The following is a 21,630-nucleotide window of genomic DNA, read 5'->3' as shown; positions in this document are numbered from 1 at the left end:
ATGGAAAGCTAAAAATATTCCTGATTAAATACGGCTTAAGAATGCTATGATATGATATTTTGCTCAACTATTTTGCTCAGTGCACCACAGATCTCTCGCTCCCACTTCTACTCAGCACTCCCTCTCACTCCTCCCACTCAACGCCCTCGTCAGTATCGCGCACTCCCTCCCACCGACAGAGATGGCTAATAAACCGAAAGGCAGGCTGATGGAAATTATAAAGTGCAGGCTCGTCTGTTCTCACAGGAATTCTTAAAATGTAAATTTAATGAGCAAAAAATTAGAAGATATCTCCGCGAGCAGATCCCCCAACCCAAAGATGGTAAAGAGAAAATTTACTAGCCACCAATTAAAGGAGCGGGGAGCGTCTGGTGTCAACTGGCTCGTTTTGACGGACAGGGCCCCATAAACATGTCAGAAAGGCTTGCGCATTTTTTACACGCATCTTCAGCACCTCCGCGAGGTGCTCCTCCCTACCAATCCGAGTAAATTGCAGGGAAAATACTTTATTTAGTTAGTCCGGCGTATTGGAAATCACAGCGCAACGAGCTGCCAATAAAAAGTTGCGCGCAGAATGGTTAAGCTTTTTATGCTGTCCCCAACACTAAACACAGTGGTTGCTGGAGGATGTCTCCTCTGTTTTAATACTGCTATAGTTGTAGCTTCTTGTTTGCAGTAATATTGTGTGACAACTATTTCTGCTCGTAGCTACTTTGTTGGCCAGTTGACAGTGGAGCAAGTGCTGAAAATGAATACGTTCTGCCAGCTTACTGAAGTCTTAAAGTCCATCTTCACCATTATTCAATAATTACTGAATACTACAAGGAAAAGATAAGTCTTAACAATTTATTATTGTTATGTTTTCCAATTATAATCTTGAAAACGATAAAACCCATAAAGCAATATAATTTCTTAAACTTTAAAGTCTAGTTACTACACGACTATTATTACTATTTATATGTACATATATTCTTAACAATATTTTGTCGTTGTGCAATTGACTTGGTTCTTTTAACCAGAATAGCAGTCGCGGCCTATTAAATTCCAATTTTCTTGACACCCTGCTTCCGAAATATTTTCGCCACTTCGCGCCCAATAAATACCACAGTAATGCGCTATATTAAGTGGACGGTGTGCAAAAACCCAGCTGCAGGGGCAGAAAAAAGGAAAGAGACTACTTCCAAGATACTTTTGTCCGGGACAGTGTCCGACAAACAACAACAAAATGCCAAAGCCAAAAGTAAAAATGTTTCCCATACGGTTTATTTACACAAAATGTCAGAAGTTTACGTCCAAGGGAGGGGAGCTGATCGAGGTGGAAAATGGTTGTGGGGGCGGGGAAACCCGGAGAGTGCCAGTACCAGTGCCAGTACCAGTTCGAGTGCGAGTACCAGGTGCTGCCAGACAAACAGGCGTTCAATGGCCAACGGATGGACAAACGCAACCATTTTGGGATAATAATGCAGCGGCAACAACAAACTGCGCGCCCAAGGAGGTGAGAACATAATGTAAAGACACTGCCGCAGTGGGAGTGGGCGTGCGCGAGAGCGGGATGGCGACAGTGTAGACAAACCGGTTGTGGCCGCTGGCCAATCAGAGGTCGTGAGGCGTTACGCGGCGACGCCGACGCCGACTGCGCAGCGGCAAGGCTGGAGAAGAGGAAGAACACGGGCCAACTAACGGCAACTGGTTTCCATTTGGCTTCAGTTGGATTTCTGCAGCGCGTACGTGCGGGTGTCCTGTGTCGAGCGAGCGAGAGAGTTTTAGAGAGAAGGAGAGCGAGCGAGCTGTCAGCTGATCCGAGCTTTACCGTTTTACCGACGCGCAAATACAATTCCCAACCGATTATCACCGATACCGAGTGATCTTTGCATGTGCCAACATTGAAACACAAGCGAAAGTGAGGTTATGAGTGCCCCCTAGTGCCAAATTAGTCTAAACCAAAACCAAAACAAAACACAAACGAGCTGCAGATGGAAAGCAACGCATTTGGCAGCAGCCATTTGCCGTCCCAAGCGCTCGTTGTCCTCTCGGAAGCCGCTTCCGGTCTGCACGAGGCTCTACGTGGACAACGTCCGTTTCCATCGAGAGTAAGTAGAGCCCAGAAACTCAACCTCAGCCCAAACCATCCGGACAGCCGCTGATTGGAATCGCCCAGCCGATCGATTCTGATCGGACGGAGAGGGGACATATTTATGACAAATCATAAAGACTGGGGGCCGGTAGCCGAAATGCCGAAAGATGCCATAAATCAGCACACCGCTAGCGAGGCAAAGGAATCGCGAAACGGCGGCCAAAACCCCAACAGCAAGCAAAACAATGCTGCATTGTAAAACAACAAATCCGACCAGAAGTTCCAAGTGAACTTCCAGTTGGCGATGCGCCTAGGGATGACAGCGTGATTGCCGATCATGCACTCAATTAAGGATCCATTACGTAGAGAGAAAGTGAGGAGAAAGCTGTGAGAGCTCGTTTAAGTGCAGTGTATAATGTGAGCTACTTTATTTAGATGGAGCATAGGTTAAAATGGAGTTATTATATATAATATGTACATAAAGGAAGCCAGTATCCTTGTTCAAAATGATAGATCTCATAATGTTAATTTACAAAAAAAAAAAAGAAACAACTACAACGATAATCAAATTTTCGGTATCTGGACCCTAAATTGAACATAGTTTGAATGAACTTCTCCATTGAGAGAATATGGGTGTTTTTATTTCGCGTTCCTATTTAAAGCAAAGATAAAAGCTCTATAGGAACACTTCTAAATAGTTCAATAGTCGAATTTTTCCATCCTCTCATACAATTTCTGTTCTTTCCTATATCCCAAAAGAACTGCCCGATCACGATCGCATTTCCAATGCGGCAGTCAGTCAAGAGGCAGATTCAGAGAGTTCGTCTTCGCATTCCGATCGGCGAATGCGTTTGCAAACGCCCCATTGTGTGTAGATTTTTGCGACGAACAGATTTATGATAGCTTCAATTCCGAACTGCGAGTCGGGCCTGATGGAGTGGAAGTGGAAGCGGGCCGCAGTTAACTACTGGCCCGATTCCGATTCCAGTCCCAATACCGATCCCACAGAGCAGACCCATTTGATTTGGCTGGAAGTCGATTCCCGGCCAGCTTCTGCTCATTCTGCTGCCTGTCATCATTGTAAACATGAGCAATGATCTTGACGCTGATGCTACAAATGATGAAGAACTCGGGCGCTGATGATGTTCGAACAGTCCGCTTGGCGAAACTGGTTATTCCGATCGGAGCTGCAGTCCGAATAGGAACGTACATATGTATCTCTGCCCTGCATAGCATTGAGTAGCGTTAAGATATGTTAAACATGACAACAATATGTCCTCGGCGTTCAGATGCGAGTTGGGTTGTGAGGAACCGATTTTCGCCACGGAAGACAGTGGAAAAGCAGGAATATCGCTTAGAAAGATCAAGTATTTACCTTGCTTTTGAGGAATTCTTGTCGCGAAACAGGGCCTATATTGATACCTATCAAGTTTTAGCCGCCTCAATGTCACTTAAATATTTTCAATAAAGTTCTTAATAAATAATCATCATAAAATGCAATACTAGATATAGGTTTAAATCTGTTATATAAGAAGAACAAGAAGTAAATTTTTACTTTTCAATATCTTTAAATATCTTTTAGCATACATACATCTTCAGCTAGCTTTCTCTGCATTCCATAGCTGAGTATTAGTTTCTTCAGCTTTCTTTGCCATTTCTTCTTCCAATGACGATTCCTTCTAAGGCCACTGCACAAGTCGCTTATCTAGCATAATTTATGAAACCGATTACAATTGGGCATGGGGCAAACCATAAAAATTAATAAAAACAAGCCGAGCGAGCATATTAAAAGCAATGTCAAATGGTTTAATATGGGCCTGCTTCCAGTGGAACTGCCTCCTCCACTCCTCCACTCCGCTTGCCAACGAACCTTCAACCACCGACCTGATTGTTTGGGTGGGTGAAGGGCAGCGGAAAAGAAACCCACCAGGCACCATAACAATTCTGTAACCACGACGGCAGCAGGAACAACAAAAGGTAAACAGACTGACCCCTTCAGAAAATGGCAGTCAAGTTGGGTTGGGCAGAGTTATGGCACTGAGGCGGGCCAACATATGAAAAATAATTCATTTTTTTGCCACTTATTGCCACTAAGTATGAGTAGTTGAGTTGTGTTGCATATGCGAGTGTGTGTCTCTATATTTATCTGTGTGTGTGTGTGTGTGTGTGTCTGAGCCTAATTTAATTTATGGCAATTTATCAGGAAGGCAGCTAGGAACCAAGCAGCGAAATGCGGAGGCAGCGAGGCGTTTAACCAGCAGTACTTACTACCAAATGGAGTATTATGTCCAAATGGTCAGTGATAGTTAGCCAAGAGAATTCCAACAGAATGTAGAGATAGGGAGAGGTGATATCATGTTCCTTACAAGCGGTTTCTTATTTGAAATGAACATATGTATGTACAAATACATGAATTAAGGAAAATATCAATATCAAAAAAGAAATTTGCAAGTGTTAAAGTCGTATCACCTAATTGAAAACCCCAACTCAGTTATGAAGTTAGAAATGGTGTTGTTTTGAGTTGGTCACAGCAACTTTATTTTATCACCAGGCGAATTAATATCGGGACCGTTTTATTTTTGGGTTAAATCATATGAACTTAACCATCAAATCGGAATAATCCTCATATATAAATAGGCCTTGTTGCCTATGCACATCCGCAAGTTAGTTGCCAACTTAAAATTATTATTATTACGTATACGCATTTATGATGATGCTATAATGAAACTAAACAAAAGCGTTGCACATTCTTGGCTTTTTTGTCATCTATGCTGGCAAAGATTGTTTGTGAACTGAAACATTAATCAAATACAATATTTTTAATTTAAAAGTATTAGATTAAAGTAACACACAACTCCCGTCGCTCTCGCCAAACTTAAAAGACGCCCAGAGGTATGCTACGCCATCCACTGGCATCGCAATTTTCTGCTCCTTGAGTTCCGTAGCTTTGGGGCACGGAAAAGGCCAAAGTCGAACAGGTTGAGGCCAGCCATAAACATTTAGTTTGCGAAAATTGCCAATTGCTAAGCGTTTTTAGCATCGCCAGCCGCTCTTCGGTTCGATTTGAGCCTCGTTTACTCCGTGTTAGTGCCACAAATTGAGATTTATTTGCGGAGTGGCGCGGAGGCCAAGTTGTTTGCTTTGCTCTTCTGGGCCGTCTGCCGTCGCTTTCCGTGTTTTATGGCCAAGTTAAGCGAAATTGGCAATTGTATGTGGACAATTGCTATTTGCCACTCGTTATCGTGTTGTTGTAATTAAGCTGTTATTGTTGTTGCTGGTATGTATGTGATGCAGCTGAGAGTTGCACCGAATAAGTGCGTCCCCTCCGCGGGGCGAGTGGCAAACGCCAATAACTCAAGTGCTAAGGGCAAACAGAACGAATTTATGCAAATCTGGTCGCAGTCATCATCCCCCTCGCCGGATAAGGAATGCTACAATTTGGGATAACAAATCACCCGCCCGGCGCTAATAGAAAAGCAAACAAAGCGGGAGTAGAACCAAACTCCTCACTCCAGCCAAGGGATAAAACGAGCACCTGCTCCTGCACTGGGAAAAATGAATTAATCCATAGTGCCATCTTATAATACTTTTGTATTCACCTCTATGGAGAATGGGTTTCAAATCTGAATTGTAGACATCCAAAGTGCTTAGTTAAATGAGAATTTAAACATTTTAGATTTTGTTTTTTATCTCTTAACTATTTTAATGCCTTTGTCTAAAGTTACACAATCACACTCTAAATGAATCAAACTTTGAAATATACAATAGATACCATTAAGCCATTAGAACATTTAAACTTTCAGTGCACTATCCAAATTGGTTAATCAGAAGCATTTCCCTGTGCATGGCATTTATTGCACTGATTAACGGGCATAAATCAATCGGCGAAAGTCACGCTGAAAATCCTCCATCACGCATTGCATTAAAAAGTCGTTTGGAATGGGAGTGCCAAGTGGCTGACCACTTCTGTTGGGGTTTTCGATTCCAACCCCGGAATGGAGCCCCTAAACACGCGTGGACCAATGTACAGACTTAGACAAAGTGCAACTCATGCGGTTGCAATACCCCAATCTCCTCCTGCTCCCACTGACTTGTAACATTCGAGCCTAATGAAGATGGGGATGATGTGATGTGGTGATTATTCAGATCCGATGTGGCAACATATGCGCCCAAGTGAAGGTGCTAATTTCACTTGATAATCCCCAATTTATTGGACTCGCCTTGGGTGCAGCGTGTGACCAGGATTACGATGGACTTGGGACCAGATTAATCAACTGTAATTAATGAGATTGATTGACTAAAGTGTCAATTCCGTACTGAAAACATAACTTCAATACAACTATAATCGATTTTTTAGTTTATCAAGTAGCACATAAGTTTAGAACTACTACTAACCACTACTATTTACTATAACCAGTTAAATATATTCGTTATGGATAATATTTAGATTGGATTTTAAATGGAATAACCTACAGTTTCCTGCAAAAACATTGATCCCATAATTTGCTCGCATTTTTCGCCGTAAAAATACTTCCTGGCAGACAAATTTGTATGTAAATTTTGCTGTTCCCAAGTTTGCCGTGGCTGAGGGGTCGTTGGAGTGACGGTGGTGTGGGTGAGGGTTAATACTTGTCACACATGTCGCCGCTTATGTTCTACTCGTATCTTCGTATCTTGTCTGTGCGGCAACCGCCGCTTAGCTCACTCGTCAGCCTCAATTTGTTGGGAACGCTGTCTGTGAGTCCTGTGGGTTATCTGCCCCAGACCACGGACTACAGCGGACTCACCCTGCCCACTTCACCCATATCATTTACCAGAGTCCTTGTGTGAATTTTGGATCGGAGAAAGTTTGGGGCGGGGGCCAAAGCGTTTTTCTCGTTATTTTACACCCCATTGGAAGTGAGCTATCCGCCACTTCCCTTCGATATTGACACAGTTTATGGCAATGTTCGATATCGTAATTCTAAAATCTCTCAATTTAACATTTATTCGTCGTAAATTAAACATTTTTGTTCACAATTTGTATCGATGCAAATCGACGCCGCCCTTCGCAGATTCTTCCATCTTTTCTCCAGGGGAATGGGATTAGGTATCGCAGTTTTCCTGCTTTTCCAAACCTTTCCAAGCCTTGGCATATGTTACACACATCCGCGTTTGGGCCTCCACCTTCCATAATTGGCTAATTTTAACGCCAAGTCATGTAGCTCCCATAATTTGTTGCGCGTTCCGATGCTCAGACTCGAGTAATGCGCATATTTAACGCTTAAATTATACGCTCACTTAACTTTTAAAAACTCTAGGCTTAGATGCTTACTAAGCATGCTTCCTAGCATTTTTATTTCCATTCTTATTTGCGGTTAAATATCCTCTTGTAATTTATAGATATTTAGATCTCATATTTATATATTTAGATTCTCACGTTTTAAAGAATTACAAGCTTAGATAAGGGAAGGTAGGATAAAATACCTGAAGGATTCTTTAAAGGAACTTAATCTAGATTATAACAACTACTATTACTATTTCTTAATTATGCAACGAATACAATACATTTTTGGCATTAGCTTAACTATAAAATTCCACTTCGGTTTAATAAATCGATTTGTTATTTAACAATAGTATTAAAAGTATATAATAAATATGTATGCAAATTTATTTGAATACATATAAATTTGTTTAAGTTAGCAGTTTTAGTTAGCAGTATTAAAGTTTTGCTTTCTTCTCTCACACAAAGAAGTATCTATAAATTTTTGGTAAATATTTTGTTGGATTTGCTCCCACTCATAAACTGAATAGATGCATCGACCTTGATATATGTATAATGGTACCCAACGAAAATCCAGTAATATAAAATGAATGAAAACTTGCTAATGCCACGATTCTACAATACTTTCCCCATTTCTCTCGCCCCAACTGTGCTTCCTAGGTAATCCCTTTCGATTTCCCCCTCTTGCAGCTACCCGACGCCAAAGATCTGCACAATATGTCACTAGTCGGCAACTACTTCAATCCGCACCTGCTGCTCAACCACGGGATGCTGGTGGCCAACGGAGCGGCGGCGGCAGCGGCGGCGGCGGGAGCGGGACCGGCCAGCTACTTTGCCAGTGACCGCTCGCCGCTGGGCAAGCCGTCGGTGCTGTCCAACTTCTCGCTGCCGTCGGCCTTCTCGCCGCCCAAGTACATCGGCATATCCCTGGATCAGGTGAGTTGGGATCGGGTTGGGATGGTATCCAATCGGAATCCGCTGCGGAATCCGCTGATGCTATGAGCTGTTAATCGGCGCAAGATTGACACGTGTCATAATGGGATTTGCACTTCGATTTCCATCCGGCAGAATCTGTTCAATGGCAGCGAATCATTTCGCACGGATTCGGCCAGCCCCACATGCACATCGCACGAATCCATGGAGGGATCACAGGATTACGATGCCGTTGAAAAGGGTGAAAGTCCGCGCAGCAATAATTCTCAGGATCCCAGGGATTTGAGACGTAAGTAGGGTTGCTTGCACCGCATTTATTTATTTAGCAAATTTACATCGACATCGCACAAAAAAATTTGCATGTTTGCGATAAAAGGAAAAATTGGAAAGTTCTGCCCTTTCGAACTCCCGTTTTTTTTTTTGCTGATAAAAATCGCCGGGCGTATTTGTTTCAATTTTACTTTTGCCGAGCAATTTTAACGCTTCAGTAGGTTAACTTTGACTGGCAGGCGTAAGGACAGCGACAGGACCTCTCATCTCCTGCACTTCAATTCGTTTTTTATTAGTTTTCTCGAGTCCAGATAAATGTTGCTTAAATTCTCTTTTATTTACCTGGGGGTGGTTTCTGTTCCAGCTTTTCCGTTTTCCCCAAATTTCCATCCCAACCTTACCAAAAAGTAGGCTAAACCGTCTCGTCTGCAAATGCGTTGCTAATTGGTCTAGTAAAGCTGATCGAGTTAAGCGCCTTATGACAAAAATCGGGCTGCAGCATATGAAAATGATAAATATGAATGCAAATGAATAAAGCAAATGGGATAAATGACAGGGGCGTAGTGCCAAGAGAGTTCAAAAGGGTTTCCTAAATGTTACATTATGTAGGCATTATAAGGCACTCTAATTAGAAGATATACCAATTAGAATATTCAGTTGAAAACCGGGAGTTGGAACATGAAATGTTAGATTTTTGCAATAAATATTACACATAAAATGTAAAATTTATTTAATGATATTCACTTGTCGACCCCCCCTTTCCAACACCTCTGCTTAAAACAGTGACAACTCTGTTTATCTTTCGGCCATTATTTGCCTTTCAACTTAAGCCGGAAAACCAGTTTTCCCTCGCCACATGAACCCACCACCCATACTCAACATGTGGATATTTGTGTTTAACTTTTAGATTAGCGTGTAGTCGTGGATAGACAGGAGCGCCATAAATTAATTTCGATAAATAATACACTTTTAATTAGCTGAAGCTGCAGCGCAGGCCAGCATTCATCAATGGGTTAAACTAACTGAAGGTTAGCGACGAACAGGCCAATTTAACCCCACTGCGGGGCAGAAGTCAAAAGGGCATCCGAGGAATGAGAGGGCGGCAAAGGGTTAAGAGAAGGGGTGCATGTCGTAAGTGTTTTAAATGGCACAAGGATATATACGTGTAAGGATACAAGGATACTTGACTGGAGTGGTCCCAATGAAATGTTACAACAACCCCATTCCAGGCAACCCGACCACTTGACTACAAAGTCAAACCGACCGCACATCCTTTCGGGCGGCTCGTGCTCGGCACACGAAGACGTCCTCTCCAGTGGCGGCTAATTACTCATCCAGGACATTGCCGCAACTCTTCCGGAGGCATTGTGTAGCCACCCTCGAGATTCCATAATGTTTGCTCATTTATCGCCGGCTGGGGGACACACTTTTTCGGTTTACTCTGCGATTTGTTGGCTCAAAGGATGCGCAAGTGTTGCGAATCGCTTTGATTGCATTGTTTGCCATTGTTATGACGAGCGTTATTATTGCTATTACTTCTGCTCCGCGGTTTTTGTTCGCCGATGATGTATTATATTGAATGCACACTTGGAATTTTCATATTAATTTCCGTAATATTAATGGCAAAGTCATATTTCATCCGGCGATATATGAAACGCCCATTCCTTGGACGGGGAGGATTATGAAATAGCATCGTTGAGCACGTGTCACAAATCGGCGTGGAGTGGGTGGTCATCGAACCTGGACATATTTTCAGTTATGCCAGTCATGAGTACTATATATATTGCATACTACAAAGAGTTTATACAATGCCCCATGGGTTCCAAGAAGTTATTATGCAGATTTAGCTAATCACAAAAATAAAACTACTGAAACTAGTTGTAATCTGTATTGCTCTCGATTGTATCTTACTCAAATGGTATTTCTTCTTTCAACAGTTGCTGTTTTAATATAGAGCTAAATTTTCTTATGAAATACATACAACAAAATAGCCACAAAAATTAAATTTCGCTTAGTTTTCCAAATTCTGATCTCAAAAGTGAAGTTTATGAACTAGCTAAATGGTAACCAGGAGCAACCCCAGCTAAAGTGAGAGATGTGGAGCACCAAACTGCCAGCTAATTTGAACCGGAGTCACGACTCGAATGTATCTCCATTTATGTTAAGCATATCCATTCGAGTGGCGGTGATGGGCGCGGTTAACCGACATATTTTGTTGGGCAATAATTTAGAAGAATATAAATAAAACTGTTTTACTGTTGGACCGCTGCTAGACTGGGCCTGTTCGGAACGTACTGCGATATGTTTATTGTAATATTATTTTAATTGCCGGCCGCAGTCACGTGCAGAACGGCGGACACATTTTGTTTGCTGGGTTCGCAGCAAACAGTTTGTATTTATTGTGGTTGCCGGTGGTTTATTCATTTTTTCGCCAGTGGTATTTCGACCCCGGAATACATGGGGTCGACGTGTGTCTGACATCAGGAAGCCTGCAGCGGACTCCTGGATTCCCTGATCCCCAGTTGGTGGCAACCAGATTCGCTTTAAGAATTACGAGCTCCAATTAATTTCCACCGATGTGCTGAAAAGAGGCATGAGGCAATTAGAAAATGCCTGGCAGATTTATTGGCTGGAAAAAAAAGGTGGAAATTGCACTGGAAAAATCGATTTAAGATAAATTCATATAAGATTGATCCATTATAAATTTACTTCTATTTGAGCTTTAATTAAAGTATATAGGGTTAGCTAACAATTCTAGATTCTAGAAATTTGTAGATACTATTTAATATTTCTTTAAGTGCCAGCCAATCCATGCTAGATTGTGTTTTCCATTTCAATTGTATCAACTCATGATTAATGATTGCGCACTTGACTGGAATTCAACGATGTCTTCTCCTCTTCCCGCCCACACAGATCTGCATAATGCGGGGAAGAGCCACCAGGCACTGGCCACTTCCTCGTCGGCGTCCAGCTCCTCGTCCTCCTCCTGCTCCACCAGCAATCCCGCCATCAGCACGGCGACCAGCAGCGTTGCCGTTTCGATGGCCAGCCACCTGGCCGCCTCCTCGCCGCACCATCACCCCCACACGCACGCCCACTCGCACCCGCATCCGTTGGCCCATCCGCACGCCCATAGCCATCACCACGTGGGCCACCATGTGGGGGCACCTCCGGTGTCCACGGCGGTGACGACGCACCACCACATGGCCCATCCCCATCCGCTGTCGCACCACCACGCCGCCCACCACGCGGCCTTGGCCAGCTTGAGCATGGCGGGTCTGCGAGCAGTTCCCGGCGGATTGAGCCTGGTCAGTGGGCTGCAGGCGGCAGCTGCCGGCGGTGCTATTCCCGAGATGTGCCCCGTTTGCGGACTGAAGCTGAGCGCCGAGGAGTGGCACACCCACTTCCTCACCGAACTGGACAGGCTCTACAAGCTGAGTGCGGGATTCGAGAGGGCCAGTCTGCAGGCCACCTACATGTTTGCTCCTCCATGTCCCGCGCAGGAGAACGCCATTCGCACCAGTCACAACCGCTGGGAGGTGGGTGTTCCTCAGGAGCTAATCTGGTGCGAATCTAACCATTTATCTTCTCGATTTCCCCAGACCTTTCAGAGAATACGTAACAATCGCCAGAACCGACTGAGACTCAAAGTGCGAAAGCGCAAGTACGGCGAAATGTACATGATGGAGAGTCTTTACTGTAGCAGTTGTCCGATCTGCAAGAGGAAGTACGCCTTGGAGACGGGGAAGATTCCTCCGGAGGTAAGTGGAATGTCCTACAATAAATATCAGTCTTAAATTAAATTTAAAGGAATACAAAGTTCTAGATATTAAAATATCTCAATATTAATATTAAAATGAACTCCTTTATATTTCCAGGACGATGCCAAATCGCAGGAGGAGATCGAAACGGTGGATGTGGAGAGCTGCAACGACGAAGTGCCCGACTCAGGTTCGGAGCTGGCTACTCCGAGTTCTGGGTCATCCGGCACGGTTATGCCGCCCTCCAGTATGCACAACAGCAACTCGCAGCCGGGCAAGCTGGACGGGATTCTCTACCGGACGGGCTGTGTGCTCAGCCAGAAGGATCCGCATCCCGACGAGCATGACGTGAGCACCAATGTGACAACGGCGAGCAGCAGTAGTTGGCCGGGAGAGGCACCAACCCAGGCACATATCAGTGGTGGGTTTCCAGTTGTCAGATTCAAATGTCCTATATTGCTTGAATCCAAAATCTACATTCAAAATATAAGCTTAGTTTTATCAAAGAATATTACTGATTAGAAGTTGAAATGAACCAAATCCAAAGATTTCCAAAACCATATCAGTTATTTAGATTTGGTTTGTTTTATGAGACTTATATCTATGTCCCGCAACTTATGCAAATTGTCCCATTCCACTTAACCCGCAGTTAAAACCGTCAGCGAGCTGTCATCCACCACACACCACTACTACAACGCGGACTCATGCGGCGTGGGCGTAAACGACACCAACAGCAGCAGCAGCACCCACAACAACGGCGGTGGCAGCAACAAGGATCTGATGATGGACACGGCCTCCTGCCAAAACGACAGCGACGAGGACGTGATTGTGGACGACGACGACACCGTGAAGCTGACGAGCAAAATCAACTATGGCAAGATTCAGCGCCGCCAGGACGAGCAGAACGTCGGCAGCAGCAGGTGAGGCGGTCGTTCCAGTCGTTCGAATAATAACAATTACTTCCTAGAAACCAAAACTTTAGTAACTTGCTTGGTGGTGTATTGCAAGATTTTTTCGATAATGATGAAATCAAATCTTATTATTTGTATATAAGTAATGCTTACTGAAAGATTTAAAGCGTTTAAAGATTTCTTAAGTACGGAGATACCTATATAAATATGTTTAGGTTTATACAGTTTATTCAAACTTGTGCATACTGCGTAACAAAGGACACTTCTGGTGTATTTATTTATTCAAAAGGTTAACATTTGTTAAAAAAAAAAAGATAAAGATTAAAGTCTGCTTTTTCTGCATATTCTTATTGCTTTTGGAATCAGTATCTTTTTTTGTGCACGATAGCTGCTGGTGGGCATGTTCTGCGCCAAGTATTTATCCCAAAATATTTATCACTTACAGATCCCTCGAGAACATCTCACCGGTGGAGGAGCGACCGCGGTCGGAGCCGCAGGTGAGCAGCACCGAACCCGGACCCATGGACATATCTCACAACAACAACAATAACAACAACAACAACAACAACAATAGCAACAGTAATAACAACAACAATCCGTCGACGAAATACGCAGAGAGCATGGAGAACAGCCTGTCGCAGTTGTCGTCGATGGGCGTGCCGGGATTAACGCAATTGGACACAAAGGTGGGGATTAGTTCGGATTTAAAACCGGACGATGAAAACAAATGTTTCATTTGTAAGGTAATTTCTCAGTTTGCTTCAGTTTTCACTTTACCTCGATCAGCTCGATCTATGCACAATCCCGAGAACCCCTAACTTTCGCTTTCCACTCTAGCAATTTTAACTAGTCAATGCACACTTAAGACGTAAATCTTCATCTCTAACTTCTATAATTTGCGACCGCTTTTCTTGTGTATTTCAAGACAGGCTTAAAGGATCTCAACACGGATGCGTTTCTGCGCGGCCGTAACTTTTACTTCCACCAGAGTTGTGCCAACGTCATGAGCAGCTACCGGCTGAACAAGGAGCTTCTCAGCCAGGCCCAGAATCAACAGAGGGCGGCCGCCAACGGAAACGGAAATGGCAGTGGGATCGGAATTGGGGATTCGGGCGGCGCCACGGCAACGCCCCGCAGCCTTTCACCTGCCCAATCTCCGCAGCAGAGCGTTTCGCAGGCCATGGAGTGAGCGGAGGAGTGGATGGGATAATAGCAATCAAAGCGTGAATTTATTAAAATTAATTAAGAACATATTGTATTCGAGGTAGCTAATGAAACGCGACGAGCCGAAGTGGTTAATGGGGCATCCCCAAAGTAGGCAACACCAGCCACGCCCACCAAAAAAAAAAAAAAAAAAAAAAAAAGAGTGTGGTGGAATCCCAATGTTTTTGCCCTGTATAAATTCTACATGTAAAATTGATTTTGTTTTCATTTCGAATGGAATTGGTTCTGTGTAAAAGAATGTTTTAGTGCAATTTTTGAGTTGCCTTCTCAACGGTCGTATTATGTAATATCAGTATGTATGTACTACTCGTAGTTTCCCTGAACGTGCTATAATTGTTAAATGTTTGATTGATAACGAAACAAACAATATACGATAAATGAGAATAATTATCATCTCTAAGCAAACTAGTTGTAAATTCTTAAGCCCATAAATTATTAATGAGAAATCAAATAAATACGTGAAATTATTATGGAACGACTAGGTCGACTGTCAATGGATTAAGCAAAAGTAAGTAGTTAGGTAAACTATTTTAATAATAATATATTCTTATTCCGTTAAGATATTTGAATTAAGAGAAAATTTAAACTAGAGTAAACGCAGGTAAAGACTGTCTCGACTATCAGATACCCCTTACACACCAGCAAGTGTGGAATTTCGAGATTATCTCAGCGTAATGTGATCGGAAGCAACAATGATTCCAATTATAATGATAGGTATATTTTTGTGATAAACAAACACAACAATTGAAAAATTCGGGACTGTCGAAGCTTTTAAGCTCTATCAATTTGACAGTGGAAATTTTCAAGCTGATTACAATTTGCCGACAAAAGCATAAATCGAAGCGAAGCCCCAGCTCACGTTCATCAAGTATCAAATGAAAATGATTAACAAGTACAAAAAGGAATGTAAAAACCGAATTCACATACGTACATATGTAATGAGATAAGGCAGGAGTGATGTCAGAGCGTACATACATATACATATAACCTATAGTGCTACATTACTACAAAGAGAAGCAAGCTTCCATGGGGTTCTCCACACACTGCTCTCCGGGTATAAAAAGCACCCGCCCTCAAGCAGCGGACTTTCAGTTAGCATCAGCCGCGATCCGCGAGTACAAGTGCCATACCCCATCGACTCGCGAGATACATACATACATACTATCGCCAACATGTTCGCCAAGCTATCAGCCCGCGGGATCGCCACCCGCATGAGCTTCTTGGCACAGAAGACAGCTTCCCAGGAGACGACGGCCGCCGCCGGATCCCGTTCCGAACTCGTCTATGCCAGGGAGAACAAGTACGGCGCCCACAACTACCACCCACTGCCCGTGGCCCTGACCAAGGGCGAGGGCGTGTTTGTCTGGGATGTGGAGGGCAAGCGCTACTTCGACTATCTGAGCGCCTACTCGGCGGTCAACCAGGGTCACTGCCATCCCAAGATCGTAGCGGCACTCACAGCACAGGCCTCCAAGTTGGCCTTGACATCGCGGTAAGTAAATAGGAAAATGGGAATACAATCAGAGAACAAAGAGACGTGCCCCCTGAAAAATTATCGGATCTGTGCTTTATCAGTTATATGTATTTGTTTAGTGTTGTGTGCACTTTAGGGTGGACTTTGTTCCACAAATTTATGCTCATAAATCGTTTTACAATACTGTGCATTTAAATTGATCATGTCACACGAGGCGTATGCGCAATTAAAATATTTAGAAGCGATCACTCGCTGCTAAATTGCTGTTTCCAACTGAAGAATTGAACTCATCATTTGATTAATAACTTTTTTTTTTACTGAATAATAAAACTTGAAAATAGAGATTCGAATGTCGCCGATGCTTATTTTAGTACGTCTGGACAAGATTACATAGGCTATAAATACAATTTCCGGATTATAAAAAGTACATTTCGAAAGCAACTGCTTATTTTTAAAGATGTCATGCGATGGATTAAGACTTTTTCGCCTAGACCAATAAAAAGCTTACAATCGGAAACACACATCATTTGTTTATGTTTTTACCATATATACATTTCTGACAGTGATAACCCCCCATGAAGTGGACGGAATCTTATCAGCAGTCAGTACATGTATAAATTCTCACTTTACCTAGTGATTCTACATTTGTCACAGGGAATTTATTTAATAATTGTACTTTACTTGTTTTTCAATTTTTGATGCCGGTTTTATTTGGTTTCTCTTGGGTTGCCAGGGCCAGATTGTCAGGTTGAGTGGGTCTATAAAGTCAAAAGAGGTTCGTTGATAACAAATCGAGGGTTCGATGACTTGTTATTGTTTGTTGCAATTTCTAAATTTGGAAATTGGAGGGGAATGATTACGGATAAGCCAATGGAAAAATATTAGCGGTTTATTTTTGGTTGATCCAAATGGTTATTGTCCTACTTGGGCAGTTTAAAAACAAAACGTGACGTAGCAATTAAATACAATAATACAATATATTAATCATTTAAATAATTTTTCTAAATTGTCTTTTCTATTTTCCGCTGTGCAGTGCCTTCTATTCGGATGTCCTTGGAGAGTACGAGGAGTACGTGACCAAGCTCTTTGGCTTCGACAAGGTGCTGCCCATGAACACGGGCGTTGAGGGCGGAGAAACCGCCTGCAAGTTGGCCCGCAAGTGGGGCTACCTGGAGAAGAAGATACCTGCCAACCAGGCAAAGATCATCTTCGCGCGCAACAACTTCTGGGGACGCACCCTGTCGGCGGTGTCCGCCTCCAATGATCCCAGTAGCTACGAGGGATTCGGACCCTTCATGCCCGGATTCGAGCTGATCGAGTACGACAATGTGTCAGCGCTGGAGGAGTCCCTCAAGGATCCGAATGTGTGCGCCTTCATGGTGGAGCCCATTCAGGGAGAGGCTGGCGTGGTGGTGCCCAGTGATGGCTATCTGAAGAAGGTGCGAGAGCTCTGCACCAAGTACAATGTGCTCTGGATTGCCGACGAGGTGCAGACAGGATTGGCCAGAACTGGAAAGCTGCTGGCCGTGGACTACGAGCAGGTGCAGCCAGACATTCTGATCCTGGGAAAAGCACTGTCCGGAGGAATGTATCCCGTGTCGGCGGTTCTCTGCAACGACCAGGTGATGCTGTGCATCAAGCCGGGCGAGCACGGATCCACCTACGGAGGCAACCCCCTGGGCTGCCGAGTGGCCATGGCCGCCTTGGAGGTTCTGCAGGAGGAGAAGCTGGCGGAGAACGCCTTCAAAATGGGTGACCTGCTGCGCAACGAGCTGTCCACGCTGCCCAAGGATGTGGTGTCGGTGGTGCGCGGAAAGGGTCTGCTCAACGCCATCGTTATTAACCAGAGTAGGTTCCATTAGTTCTGCCCAAGTTGTCCCCATCTGATCTACGATCCTTTACAGAGTTCGATGCCTGGGAGGTGTGCCTCAGGCTAAAGGAGAACGGACTCCTGGCCAAGCCCACCCATGGCGACATTATTCGCTTCGCTCCTCCACTGGTCATCAATGAGACCCAAATGCGCGAGAGCATCGACATAATCAGGAAAACCATTCTGTCCATGTAGATTTTGGTGTCAGTGGAGCACCGCTCATGTATAGCGAATAGCGTTTAACAGAATGTAAATTAAGTTTTGTGGAAAGTCTGAAATAAAATACACTTTTAATACTTTTTATACCAGAATGGTGCTTTTTTCATGTGAGAATTTTACAATATGCACTTTTAGAGGCAACAATTATAATTCCCAGAGAAATCGGGAACGACAAGAAAACGAGAATGGTTGTGCACAGCGTACTCAGTGGCATCAATCATTCTCATGATAGGAAAACTTCTTGATTTCGAGATGAAACGTGAGGCTCCTAGAGGCTGAAAAAATGAGAGCGAGAGGCAAAGTTATTTGCAATCTGAGAATGGTTCGATCTCGAACTGAGTATGCTGAGCATGATTCGATCTTGTCTAGATTTTGAGATCGAAATTCTCGAATCGAGATCGTTGAGAACAGTTTTTTCTCTGAGTGAACAACCTTCATCTGTATCTTAAGTGCTTAACATTGCATTCTAGCTTGGCCCATTCAAATTTGGTAGTTATTTATGTGTGAATAGGCTAGATCTTTCACTGAAAATATATTATTTTTTTTTTAAATCTAGACCCCGCCTGACCCTCTATTTTTCAACCCACCTGCAACTGTGACAAATCCGCTTATAAAAGTCAAATGTAATCTAAACCATTTCAATTTGCTCGTCTGTCTGATGCCCAAAGGCGTCTCTTGTTGACTTGCAGGAGTCAACTTGGAATTCCGCCCACTCGGTGTCACCACCCCCACTTCCCTTACCCAAAACTTGCCCAACTTCGCGCCAGAACTCCCCTTGTTTACCAAGGAGCTCCATCAGTTTAACTTGACGCGTGGCATATTGATTTTAAAGATTTAAACCAGGGCGCGGAACAACAGGTGACAATTCAAATGATGCCCGTAAGTAGGCTAAACATCCCTCGCGGGGAAAATAACACGAAGTAAGGGGGCATTCGATTGGTATTTGATTTTTATTGGGTACTTCTGGTGTACAATTTGTTCGATTATTACAATTGGAAAGCAATCGGCGTGAAAATGAGGGGGAGCAAGACTTTTCCAGCTAATTAAAAGTTTGCGCACCAAGAGAATCGAATGAGAAATAAACGCTTATCTTTAAAGCCATAAAAAGTAAGCAACTTTCGCAGCAGGACCTTTTATCCTTGGGTCAAGTGTTAACGCTTAAAACTAAATCTTCGGCGTCTGGCCTTTTGTCCAAGCCAGCTTTGAATCTGAATAGAATCTGAATGGTCGAAAAAGCTGGGAAACTGTTGCCTGTTTTTCCCTCTGCTGTTTTTACTTATTTTTTTTTGTTGGGGGTGTCAAAAGCCACACGACACAGGACACTTGGACCTTCCCTGATCTTCTTCTTTGTAGTCTGTGCCATAATCTTTGCCTTTTTATCGCCGCCCATCTGTTGATGTCTTTATTAAAAAAAAAAAAAAAAAAGAAGAGAGTAAAAGTAGCTGGAAAATCCATTTTTAGCCCATTTTTTGTGGGTTTTATTGCGCAGCCGAGATGAGGGAAGGCAGAAAGGACACTTCTTAAGCATTTTATTAGCAAACTTCAAGTTGTTTCGTCTGCACATAATTAAATAAAGCGTTAAAATTAAAAATCAAGATTTTGCCTCCTTTTTTGGGAACTCTACCTAGGCATCCGAAAAAAAATATGTTTTGAGTGTGGGCGGGGTGAAAGGATATGGCCGTGCACTCGGCAAAAGGACCTTTTCTCTCAGATAAGCATTACAATGTCGTTAATTCGCTTTCCTTTATGCCGCGGCTCGGAATTCCTTGGCCTAAAGTACCAAAACGCCGCGATAAGGAGCGAAAATGTTGCGACATTTTCCGCCTGGTAATTGTCCTTGCCAGGATGCGCGGTGTCCAAGTTTATTGCCTAACGACCGCGGCACGTTCCCCTCGTTTTTATATTTTAATTAAAAACCAGCAGTCAACTGGCGGGCAAAGTGAAAGGAGTGGGATTCAGTGCCGCAGGGAAGGTAAGTTTCGAATGTAGTTCACTTATCCTCGTAGGCATTGATATATATACCTCTAATTTTGGGATGATTGCTCTCTTCTCAAAACTTTTAAGAAAATATCAATCTTTTAACTTGCTCAAAAATTCAATTGAAACTAGCTCATTGTGTTGCCTTGGCACTGTCATATATTATTTTTGTTGTTAAAAACGCTTAGCAGCTTTACAAATTTGTATAGTTTTACAAACTATACTATAATTTAACTATTTTATGTAAAAACGTAACATACAAAAATATTAATTAAAAATTAACTTAGATTTAAATAAAAGGAATGATAACATCAAATAGAAAAGACATTATCCTTCATGCATTTTAGCATTCTCAGAGATCAAAATGGATTGACAATCCAACTTCGATCTCCATGAAATTTATTTATGTCATAACAAGTTTTGTAAAATCCTATATGTAACATAGCTCTATGTTCGCTGACTCGCTTAATCCGTTAACCTTAAGGACCCCCTTCACAGGATTTTGATTGCGCTAATACTTGCCACAAAAATCAGCATCTAAATAGGAAACTCGTGCGAAATTCGATCGTAAATTTATTAGAGCTTAGACTGCACTGCCTGCAAGCCTCGATTCACATGTGTCAACAGACAATTTTCGTTTATTAAGATGGGATTAGGACCCAAAAAATGGGTATAATAAAATGTTTAAGGGGGAGCAAGGAACAAGCCAGCAAATGATAAAATAAAGAGCAATAGGCCAGATGCAAAAGTAGCTTATTACAAAACGAGGGTGCAAACAGCGGCAGCCAGGAAATTTCCTTCTATTCGCCCTTTTTTATGGTAACAAAAAAAAAAACAGGCTGACGAAATCTGCCATGCTGGGGAGGGGGGGCAATATTTTTATGCTTATGACGACCCTCTTTTGTGTTAATAATCTTGAGGCGTCCACCGTTGTAATTACATTAAGATTTGAGGTTTTCTTCTCCTTTATTTCTGCGGGTTACTTTTTATGGTTATTTACATTTTTGGGACCAACAGAGCGATGAAACAATGAGCCACGGCAATCATCATTTAAATTTCTTCTTCTGTTTCTCGATCGTTTGCTGGCAAATAAAAATTCAATTGTGCACAACATAGAACAATTATGACAAAAAACCAAGTGCCGAAACGAGCACACAGGATAAAGGGTTGAGTGGCGAGAGTTCAAGGACTCGCCGTGCATATTAAGTAGTTGCTGTGTGTGCACTTCGAATGATATAGTGATGGGTATGCTGGATTCGAGTCGATGTGCGTAAATTTAATTAAAATAAATATATATATATATATATATATATTCCTATTACCATAATTAAAGTAAAACTGCATGTTAATCTGATGCTAATAGTTTAAATAATATAATAGAATACTTTTGTGTTACAACTAGCAACTAATTAATGTATTAGTGTCAAAGGAATATGGTTTAAATATTAAGTAATTTATATTGGCTTTAATACTCGCATATGAGTTAATACCAGGTAAACTTGTGGTCTAAATTCTGGATACTATAGATACTTTTTTCGCTGTCTTTCTGTAAATACACATTCCCCAAGGCAAATCACGTCGAATGAGTGGCATCCCAGGATGGGCAACACATTTTTAAAACGCCCAAAGGGACACGTGCATGAAACAGCCCGGC

At 42.8% G+C, this 21,630-nt stretch overlaps 2 protein-coding genes across 5 annotated transcripts; both read left to right on the top strand.

Annotated features, from left to right (window-relative positions):
- Window positions 1-1,264: 1,264 nt before the first annotated feature.
- tey (teyrha-meyrha) lies at window positions 1,265-14,863 on the top strand. 4 transcript variants are annotated; one of them, NM_001275131.1, is made up of 9 exons: window positions 1,265-1,495; window positions 8,028-8,273; window positions 8,406-8,559; window positions 11,454-12,079; window positions 12,143-12,301; window positions 12,419-12,722; window positions 12,951-13,221; window positions 13,658-13,898; window positions 14,138-14,551. In NM_001275131.1, exons 2-9 carry the CDS (start codon window positions 8,055-8,057, stop codon window positions 14,399-14,401), a joined length of 2,238 nt encoding a protein of 745 aa, NP_001262060.1. In that variant the 5' UTR covers window positions 1,265-1,495; window positions 8,028-8,054; the 3' UTR covers window positions 14,402-14,551. The 4 variants fall into 4 exon arrangements, with proteins under 4 accessions (NP_001262060.1, NP_001262059.1, NP_001137981.1 ...); NM_001275130.2 differs by lacking the exon at window positions 1,265-1,495 and adding an exon at window positions 1,705-2,090 and having other exon boundaries at window positions 14,138-14,863; NM_001144509.3 differs by lacking the exon at window positions 1,265-1,495 and adding an exon at window positions 1,705-2,090 and having other exon boundaries at window positions 7,998-8,273; window positions 13,658-13,955; window positions 14,138-14,863.
- A 654-nt stretch (window positions 14,864-15,517) lies between these two features.
- On the top strand, window positions 15,518-18,089 carry Oat (Ornithine aminotransferase precursor). The gene is made up of 3 exons (NM_140882.3): window positions 15,518-15,928; window positions 16,944-17,758; window positions 17,815-18,089. The coding sequence occupies exons 1-3, from the start codon at window positions 15,609-15,611 to the stop codon at window positions 17,973-17,975; spliced, it is 1,296 nt and encodes a 431-aa protein (NP_649139.1). The 5' UTR covers window positions 15,518-15,608; the 3' UTR covers window positions 17,976-18,089.
- The last annotated feature ends 3,541 nt before the right edge of the window (window positions 18,090-21,630 follow it).

Source organism: Drosophila melanogaster, chromosome 3L (genome assembly GCF_000001215.4).
Source record: "Drosophila melanogaster chromosome 3L".
In the NCBI taxonomy this organism is placed as follows: Eukaryota; Metazoa; Arthropoda; class Insecta; order Diptera; family Drosophilidae; genus Drosophila; species Drosophila melanogaster.
Note: the sequence above shows the minus strand (reverse complement) of the source record. Positions and strands in the feature narration are given on the sequence as shown.